The following is a 10,564-nucleotide window of genomic DNA, read 5'->3' as shown; positions in this document are numbered from 1 at the left end:
CAAAGCTTCTCCATAGCTGTTCTTGGAACCTGGCTGCATCCTGGGCGAATTAGAGGCTGGCTGATTGGGAAAGGTAATTGGGCTTCAACTGCCCTATAAAATGAAGGGGGGATTCATTTGGTTCTTCATAAAATGGTGGATGGCTGACTTTCCACACTGGAACAGTTGGTGAGCGATAATAGGTTCTACCCAAAACCACAATGTATACATTTTAACAATCTATTCAAGTCTTGCTATAGTTGCACCTGGGAAAAATGGCAATTTATCAGGTTTTATTACATGTATCAGCTCAGTCAGCAGGCATAGCAGGCAGAACTCCAATTTAGTACTCTTTATTTTTAAATCCTGGTACTTTTCCCTGAGTTTAGGAGGAAGAGATTGGGAAATATATTGTGGGCTGACACTGGGGAATGTGGATATTCTACTATAGTATTTCCTTGAAACTGGTTATTAAGATACTATTCCCTTGGTTGGGCCAATTCCTGGGAGGTTTCAAACACATACAAAGCCCCAGATCTTTCTTTTTCTCAATTCCTGTGTTGGTATGAGTGAAAATTTATTGTACTATTAAATTTATTTTAAAGTAATACTTTCCAAGGTTTTGGACTGGAGATATGTTTAATATTCTTGGCACAGTCAATACTAAAAAGTAGGCTGGTCCGATGGCAGTGGGTTATCAGAACTTATTAACATTAGTGTCACTAAAGTTGGTATACCACCCCCCCCACTGCTAAATTTGACTGGCTTAAAAAAAAAAAATACTAAAAAATAAGATGGCTCCAGGCAGCTTTGATTACAGTAGGCTTCCAGAACTATCTTTAAGTTATAGTCATCAGGCCAGGATTTGAACAGCTTCTTTTTCAGCAGAGTGGTTTTCCCCAGAGTAATTTGTGAATATCAGTGTGACATGTTTAAGTAACCCATGTTAAAGGTTTTTGGGAACATTACTATCTCACCAGGAACCTTCATAGTCTGAATGTGGTAGCAGCCCATGCTTGAGGAGTGCTTGTTAAGCAAGGTGTTGGGGCAGTCCATGAAAAGCATGGTTCCAAGTGTGGGAGAAGCTCACTTGCAGATTCCCTTGTAGGATTGGCTTTAAGGGAAATTACAAGTCATCCCTTTATCTTTTTTTCCCATCTTTTTTTTTGGTACCAGGGATCGAACTCATGACTGCCTGCTTGCAAGGCAGGTGCTTATGCCACTGAGCTAAATCCCCAGCCCCTTCCCTGTCCTTTTAAAAGCCCTCTCAGTGCTAAGTCCTTGTGTCTCTGACACTAATTTCTTGGGCTCAGTTTCCTCATCTATAACACAGAGGTCTTGGATTAGACAAGCTCTTAGTCACCCCAAATGCTGACATTTGACAAATCTAATAAATTAATCAGCAGAGAGGAATGTGGCTATTTTCCAACTCTTTCTTTAGTTTGGAGAAACCAATTTGAAATAAATTCTTTTTCTATGTTTGTCTTTGAAGGGAAAAGCACAATCCATTTCCGTGTCATTAAGTCAACACTTTCCAGTTCAACATGAGGAAGTTTTTTCCTCTGTCGAAAGGGCACAGAATGCCATGGAAACCAGGAAGGCACCCAGACCTGACAAGAGATGTGGGCACATGAGGCAGGTGAGGTAGCCAGTCCTTCCAGGAGCCACAGTCATCAGTGCCTTCCTCCTGCTCAGAAACCATAGCTCAGATCAGAGACTGCTGAGTCAGCTGTCCTGAGTTAGAATACCAGCTCCCCTGCTTACTGGCTTTTTAAATTTGAACAAGTCCATCATCACTTCTGTGTTTCCATTTATTAATGTGTAAAATGTGAGTATTCCAGTTCTACACCTACTCAGGAACTCTGATTCAATCACAATTCTGAGATCAATAATCTCACAAGCAAAGTTATGAGGTCGAAAAAGCTCAAACAAGAGATCAGAACTATCCAGCATACACATATTAAGTGGTCAGCAATTGTTAACTGTTTTTGGCATTAGGCTCATGTTTCCAGGTGTAAATCCAGGAGATAAGATGTTTGCATTCCCTCTTATGTCCAAGACTCTTTTTGACTGAGGATAACTTTTGTCTGCTCTGGAATACGTGACTTTCCCTCTACAGAGTTATCTGTATCCAATAAGTGGCCTATCCCAGCCTAGTCTCAAGTTAGTGATGATGACCAAAAGAATGGAAAATTATCTGATGAGGGGTAACATATAGTCATTTAAGCAGCAATATGCAATTGTATTCCCACCTTTGCGAAGGATTTAATAGACCTGAGAATTGAAAGCCCTTGGAGTTGAAAGGATCTTTACAAAAGAATGTTCCCTGGGGATTCTCTCTGTCTCAGAGGCCCAAACAAGAGAAAACAAATTGTGGTTAGACTCAGTAAAGACTTCCTTTTTTTTTGTCTTTTTCGTTTTTATCGGTACCAGGGATCGAACTTAGGACTGCCTGCTTGCAAGGCAGGCGCTTATGCTGCTGAGCTAAATCCCCAGCCCCCCAAACTTTGATTTTTAACTCATGCGTTTATTTTTGGATTAAATATATTTCTTGTATACTGCATGTTATTGGGTGGGGTTTTTTTTGACAATTCTGCCAATTTGTGTCTTTTAACTGGAGAATCAAGACTGTTCTCTTTGAGTATTGACTTATCCCTGTCATTGAATTATTTTCTTGTTGCTGATTTCCTTTTTAAAATTTTTTCCCCCTCCTTTTGCTTATCTGCTCACCCTGCCTGGTGCAATCATTCTACTAGATTTCTTTTTGGCATTGTTGGCTTGTCTCTTTCTAGGATATACTGGAAATTTTTTTGGAGCGCGCGCACACACACACATGCCTAAGGGTACTAAAATTACTTGTAATTTAGCAAAAAAAAAGGCGGGGGGGGGGGCTGGGAATTTAGCTCAGCGGCACAAGCGCCTGCCTGGCAAGTGCAAGATTGTAAGTTTCATCCCTAGTCTTCCCACCACCAAAAAAAAACAAAAAAACAAAAACAAAAAAAGACGTTTTCCCGTCTTGTTTCTTTGCCCATGTCTAGCCTACCTGGAATACCTCTTGTTCTATATGAGATAGATAGTTCAAATCATCATTTCTCCTAAGAAGTCTTCCTTGATGCCCTAGTCTGGGTTAATGTCCTCTCTAAGCAATCATGCAGCTTCATGTATATATTTCTCAGATCACTTAACCTCAAAGCTCCCTTGAGGTCCCTTGGGACAAGCTTGCTTGTCACATAGGCCACAACTTGTCTTTCATCTTTGTAATTCCTATCACATAACAGAAGTTCCAGAAATGTTTGTTAATCTAAACATTTTTTCTTTTGAATCATTTCTGTTTAGTCAGTTTGTAAAATAGTTCCTTTTCTTACCCATCCATCTCCATCTGACTTTTGCCCCTTTTCTCCTTCAAGACATGCCATTAGTTTTTGAAGAATAAAGTCAACACAAAGAATCAGAGCCAAGAGAAAGAGAAAAAGAGAAGAGACAATTGCTTTATAATGCTGCTGAACAGCCTGTCATTTCCCCTGTTTTCCCGCCACCTTCCCAGCAGGGATGACACCAGTCATTCCTAGCTAATGTAACACTCCTCTCTATCCCAGTAATTCCAAAAATGGGTATCAGCAAGATAAACGCAGTGGGGGATGTAATGTAATGGCGGTAAGGCTATTTGGACTCACCTTAATCACACAAAACAATGGGATTCCCATCAAAAGAGATTCCATTCTGGTATGGTGGCACACTCCTGCAATTCCAGCATTCAGGAGGCTGAGGCAGGAGTATCACTGTGAGTTTGAGGCCAGCCTGGGCTACATAGTGAGACTCTGTCTCAAACAAACAAACAAACAAACAAACACAAACAGACAGACACAAAGAATATAGAAAAGCACTTGGATAAACAAAAAGTATAGCTACCATAATCCCCTATAACAATATCCCTAGAGTCCCTTTGCTTCCCTTATCCAGCTGATGACCTGCTCATGGTTCATGATCTATCCCCACATACACCACCATTATTCTTCATAGTACATGTTGCTTCTCCTTCAAAGCTCCTCATAGTACTCTGTCAGTTTACGGTCAACAGCAAGTGTAGTGAAGTTGGATAGATTGGATTCAAATCCTAGCTTTGATAATCAGTAATTTTATTATGAAGCCTATTTGAAGCTGATATTGTATGTTTTTGTTTGTTTGTTTGTAATTCACACAAACAAATCAACTTTGGGGGGTACTGGAGATTGAACCCAGGGCTTCATGTATGGAAGGTAAGCAATCTACCACTGAGCTAGGATCTCAGCCTCATAACTCCTTCCTGCTTTCCTTCCTTCCTATATTTATATCAAGGACTAGGACCTTCACACTGAGCTATTTCCTCAGTTTTTTTTTTTTTTTTTTTTTTTAACTTTCTGAGATGTGATCTCTCTAACCTCCTAAGTTGCTCAGGCTGGGCTGAATCTGTGATCTTCCTGCTTCAGGTTCCCAGAGTGCTGGGATCTCAGAGGTGTGCTGCCACATGCGGCTGTTCCTTATCTTTAAAATGGAGATACCACTATCAACTTCAAAGAACTGTTTCTGGGTTTAAAGATATAAAGCAAAGGACATACTTTAGGCACTCCAATTATGTTCACCTTTCTGTCTTCCTCTTGCCCCGTGCTACATGGAATAAACTCTTCAAAGAATTTTTGCTTTTCATGTTCACACCTAAGTAGATGTTGGCATGTATTTGATTTATGATTCATGCTTGACAACTGATAAATATAGGAGATATTGTGCTGATAGAATTTAAAAAATCCTACATTCTTGTAGATTTAATTGCACATAGAACTTTCTTACTTGGTAAACTATAAATTCCTTGAGAATAGGTCATATTCCCTGAGAACAGGTCATATTGGGCAAATCTCTGCATTGTCTCTGCCATTTCCATGACTTAGTGAAAGGACTTTGATGTTGAGATGTTTTGGTTTTTGCACTCATTGTTTCTGCCTTAGCCTCAATACCACTTTTTTTTTGTGGTACTGAGGTCAAACTGAGTTTTTTTTTTTTTTTTTTTTTTTAAATCCATTTTATTTCAAAGAGAAAAAAAAAAAATTTCAAAACATGTCATTTGGGGCAACAACAGTACATACACTGTGCATTGTCACCCCCAAATCATTCACCCAGAGCAAAAGAGATCTGCATTTAACCATTTGAACAATACTAGCACAAATCTTTCTCTTCAATGAAATTAGAGAAATCAGTAGTATAACTATCTTAACTGTCTTATATATATATATATATATATATATATATATACATATACATACATATATGTTTCAGCTTCTCCCACTTGTGAGACAATATATTTACACGTGTCTGATTTATTTCACTTATGAGTATGGTTTCAAGTGTCATCCATTTACCTGTAAAAGTCTCCAATTTATCCTTCTTTATGGTGAGTAGTACTGTTGTATAAAAATACATCTTTTTTATACATTCCTCAATTGATGGACACTTAGGTGGTTTCCAGGATCTAGCTATTATAAATTGTGCTGCTATCACGATGGGCATGCATATATCACTAGGATATGATGTCAAACTGAGTTTTTGAGAGTCTCACTAAATTGCTCAGGCTAAGCTCAAATTTACAATCTTCCCACTACTGCCTAGTGAGTAGCTGGGATTATAGCTTTACATTCAGTTTGCTGAGAATTAAAGAAACAAAAAAAAAAAAAAAAAAAAGAAAGAAAACATGAATGGGATGTAGTAGTTCACACCTATAATCCCAGCCACATGGGAGGTTAAAGTAAAAGGATATGAGTTCAAAACCAATCCTGGCAATACAGTGTGAGGTCTTGCATGTATGTATGTAGCATAAATTAAAAAAGAAAAGACAGACAGACATAAGACTGAAGACAGATGAGGATATAGCTCAACAGCACAAACACCTGTCTGCCAAGTGCAAGGTCCTGAGTGTGATTCCTGGCACCAAAAAAACAAAAAACAAAAAACAAAAAAACCCCTGGAGAACCCCAAGTTGGGTACATCTGAATTGTTTCCCTTCTGGAGAAGTTATTCTTATAAATACACTGCCAAAATAAGCTTTTGATACTGCACTTATTTTTTTGTCTTTTTCCTTGGTACCAGGGATCAAACTCGACTGCCTGCTTGCAAGGCAGGCGCTTATGCCGCTGAGCTAAACCCCCAGCCCCAATACTGCACATTTTTCTTAAAACAGCTCTTACATAGATTGCTCCAGTAAGAGCAATATGTGAAATGGTGCTGAGATGGTCTTCGAAAATTCTCAAATAGCAATTCCTAAAATAAGGAGATCCAACAGTTACAAGCACAAAGTTTTCCATTTTTCTTGTCAAATTCCTCAAATTGATGAAACTACTTTTAAAAAGCAATCATGTGAGGGGCTGGGGATTTAGCTCAGTGGCATAAGCATCTGCCTTGCAAGCAGGCGGTCGTGAGTTCAATCTCAGGTACCGATAAAAAAAAAAAAAAAAAAAAAAGCAATCATGGGGGAGGCTGAGGCAGGAGTTTGCGAGTTTGAGACCAGCTTGGGCTACAAAGTGAGTTCTACTGAACTGTATAGTGAGACCCTGTCTCAAAAAGACAAAGAAAAAAAAAAAAAAAAACTAACCATGTATGCTGCCTTCTAGTGTGTTTCATACTTAATTAGACAACTGACAAGATAAACAATTTTTGGCACACGAATGCCAATTTATTCTTTTTTTGGACACATGAACACAAAATATCCCTGCAGGCCAAAAAATTTGCAAAATTTAAACAACCATTATCTTATCTCATCATGGGGATGTTTCCCCTCCCTTAATAGCTTAGAAAGTACCTCGTATTGCTAGAGACATACATCCAGTCCAAATTTCATAAAATACATTTTGAAACGTTACAACTCTAAAGATATAGAAACAAAAATCACACCATTAGTCAAATGAACAAATGCAAACATTTTTCAGCCACTAGACATAGAAAAAGCATGAATATGTCAATAGCAAGGGATAAGAAAATGGTTAATCAATAAGATCTTTCCTGTAACTTTTTAAGGAAAGATTCTTGGAGTTGAAGAAGTATTGATACAATGCCCTTAGCCTCCACTTTCTTAAAATGAAAGCAGAGCTCCCACTTTTCTATTGAGCAAGAAAATCTTCTAGCACATCCACAAAGGGTTGATGGGGCAGGGTGAAGAGGGTGAGTCCTGTTAGACAGTGGATTATCTTTCCCCCTGGGAATGGGGTAGATAGTTGAGCCTGATAGGTAAGCTCTGAAATAGGCTGGGCACCAGGTGCTAAAGTACAGACCATATAGAACATGTCTGCTTTAAATCATCACCTTTGGAAGCAGCAAATAGAATTTACAGTAAGAATGAATGTGTTCTGTCTTCCCAGAACGCTGGCTGCCATTAAGCCAGCTGGTTCATTTTACAAACCTCTCAAGATTCAACAGCTAACAACAATGACAAAACATAATTGGTTCAACATTTGTGTCTTCACCACTCTCTTAAATGTCTCACTCCTTATCCCCAAACTGTTACTCTTTAGCACTGCTACATTTAAATCATTCACACCACATGACAGTGTCTAAATAGGCTGCATTAAAAAAAATCTAAACAGCCTAATACTACATCTAGAGAATGCACACCTCCCATTGATTGACACATGCATAACGATTTAGTCTTGAGGGGGTTACCTATTAGAACTGTCAAGCCGAATTAAATTAAAACTGCTTTCAGACTTGCTTGCAATAGTATTGCTGCAACTCTGTGCAGTAGTTATCTCTTAAAGATTCACCCCTCTGCAAGTCCCCCCCCCCCAATAATCCTACTTCTTCTGTATTTCTTTCCTTTTGTCCAAAATGACAGCATTGCACCCTTAATGGGACTGTTTTCCTATAAAAATAGGCCTCCCGGCTTTTTCCTCCACCACCATGCTCATTGGCCCCAGTGTACTCTGACTGACTGAGGTCTTACAAACGGTATAGTCTTAGGTTGAGCATACAGCCCAACTGCAGGCAAGTGGATTAGGGCTTCTGGGCACTTGGGCTCGCCTCTGCTCCATGGATGCCAGGATATGGTGAGAGCTCCAGCTGCGCCATATTAACAAGCGAGCCTGAGGCACTCGAGTGCAGGTGTGGTGCCCACTGGCCAGCCAGCCAGCGTTCTTCACAGCTTGGACTCCAAAGAGTCCCCTTCGTCCTCCAAGGCTTGTTTTTCTCCTCTTGGGTCCACAGCGGCCATGATGGAGGGTATTTTCTGTGCTCTCCCTGAACAAGTGTGAATAAAAGCAGCAGCCAGCCCCTCACCAACATGTCCTGATTTGTATTATTCAAGTGAGGTATTTGCAAAAAAGGAAAATCTTAAGATATTAACATCTTCCGTCTCTTCACTCTTGCCTATGTTGTGCTTCACTCACAGAACTTGCTTTCTTCCCACTATGTAGAGATTAAGGATGTCTGTACTCATCACCATGAGCTATTGGACTCCAAAGACAAAAATTCTCAGAGATCAGTTTCAGCAAACACTGGTAGTGTCGCTGAGTAACAGCACACAAAAATGTAAACTTCAATGTATTTACAAGCTTGCTTAAAAGACTGAAGAAAAACAGTGTTGTATATTGCTGGGATTTCAAGAAGGCTAATTTAAGAGATATGGACCAACTAATGAGTTCAAGCAAATGCCTTTCATCATCTGATCCAGAGTGTCCCAGCAGCAGTTTCTACACAGAGGTGGCAAAACTGTTTTTACCACATTGTGTCTGTCTCTTCCTGCCCAGAGCCTTCATCAGCCTTATGAAGGGTAGCTCTGGGTCCTTTATCTCCCACTCCCGCCATTCCAGGGTACAGAATAACAGTAACAGTAAAGTCAGTGAAGTGGGAAGTGGGAAACAGTAGCTGGAATTACGAAGAGTCTATGTAATTGTTGTCCATTACAAAGCATTATCTACACTAATTACAGAATACATTTCCCCCTACATTTTAATTGATCCTTGCTTCAGACAACTCCCTTTGTTTGGACAAGAAAGGTATCCTGTCAACCTGTGAGTGGAACCCAGAATCTATTAAGAAATATCAACCATTTCTATACAGGTGTAGTTGAATAAAAGGAAAGAAAACCCACCATCTCTTTCAGCTTGAAAGACAAGCAAAAACATTGCACTGTGAATAATTGTGTGAGTAATCTTGATTCCCAGGGAAAAAAAAGTTCAATGCTGGTACATTTTTGGAAGTGCAGCATCACTCAAAGTGCCTATAAGGACTGGTAATGCCTATCCAATAAAAAAGTATCCTGGTTCTAGCTTATTCTAAAACAAAGTGACAGGACACTAACTGTGACTACAAAATTAGTAAAAACAATTCTTTAAAAAGGCATGGAAATATATGTTCTTTCTGATTGGTTTCAGAAATTGCCAGGTTATGATATATAAGAAATAGCTGACAAAATCATACCAAAATCTCATCTAGAAAAACTACATCATCAAGAGAGGAAAAGGAGGGCCTTTAAAAAAATGCTTATTGCCAAAGTTAACTTTCTATGAGAAAAGTTTAAAAATGATTCAGATCTAACAAACCACACAGCAGCATAATATGGGCACTTTTGAAAACTTGGAAAAATACTAAAAGCTAATTTTTTTCCTAAAGAGGGAGAAACATGAGTACTTTGACCACGGCAGTGTTATCTGTCACTGTGACATGCATTACACCTGTGTAAGACACACATTCACAAAAGTCAACCAAATACGAGAACTGCCTTTTTGACTCTGCAGCCAAATATAGTGCAATTGCCTACAGCCTGTACTTGCACCAGCACAAGTCTGCAGAGATCAGTAAGATAAAGTAGTAAAACTAATAATACTCTGTAAAACTTTCAAAAATGAATGCTCATTAAAGGCATTTACAGTGCGAAGTTAGAGATCTCCATTAAAAAGTTTACGGGTCCACCCAACTAAATAGTTACACTGAAGTGAAGTAGATTGTTTGGTTTTTTTTCTCTCACTTATGCACACACCCCACTCAATGGACACAGAAAGAAAGAATACTCTTTCTTACAAGACTAGAAGGATGTGGTGAACACCACAGCTAGCAAAATAATCCATAGAAACCCTTCTTGTAAAGTCCTTTAGAAAGTTCAGGCTGATCAGCCTTTGCACATTGAGGTAAACATTCTGTCCAGTGCATCAGAAACATCTACTACTCTTAAAAAATGGCTCAATTTTGTTGATGCATCAGACAGTGCTGTGAAGTATTGATTCAGTGCAACTATTCTGAGCTGCTGGTAGAAGACCACCTGAAGTCAACTTGGCTCTAACTAGAGGTGGTAGGCATTTGAAACATTTTGAGGCTGTATGGGGTGCCAAACTGGTTGAGTTCCTTTTCTGAAACTCTCAGGCAAAATACATCGTGTGCTGGGTATCATGGTGGATCTGCACCGCCTTAGCCAAGGCCTGAGGATCCCGGCCGTTGCTCTGTCCTGACACATGACTGCCTTCCGCACTGAAATGAAAATAAAGCAAATAGCTAGGTGTTAACAGAAGACTGCTTCAAATTTTGCATATTCAAATTAGCACAAATAGTACTGCATTCAAGATGTTAGGCTCAA

General features: G+C 39.3%; 1 protein-coding gene across 2 annotated transcripts in view; it reads right to left on the bottom strand.

Annotated features, from left to right (window-relative positions):
• Positions 1–6,649: 6,649 nt before the first annotated feature.
• Positions 6,650–10,564, bottom strand: part of LOC100729089 (argonaute RISC component 4) — a 43,424-nt gene continuing 39,509 nt past the window's right edge. For both annotated transcript variants that reach the window (XM_063236068.1, XM_005008473.3), the window contains exon 18: positions 6,650–10,458. In XM_063236068.1, the coding sequence (XP_063092138.1) occupies positions 10,350–10,458 (109 nt within the window). In that variant the 3' untranslated portion in view covers positions 6,650–10,349. The remainder of the gene's footprint in view (positions 10,459–10,564) is intronic.

The sequence above is a fragment of the Cavia porcellus genome, unplaced genomic scaffold, assembly GCF_034190915.1.
Source record: "Cavia porcellus strain 051 isolate PalLab524CR breed Dunkin Hartley unplaced genomic scaffold, mCavPor4.1 scaffold_25, whole genome shotgun sequence".
NCBI classification, from domain to species: domain Eukaryota; kingdom Metazoa; phylum Chordata; class Mammalia; order Rodentia; family Caviidae; genus Cavia; species Cavia porcellus.
This window is presented reverse-complemented; position numbering and strand designations above follow the sequence as displayed.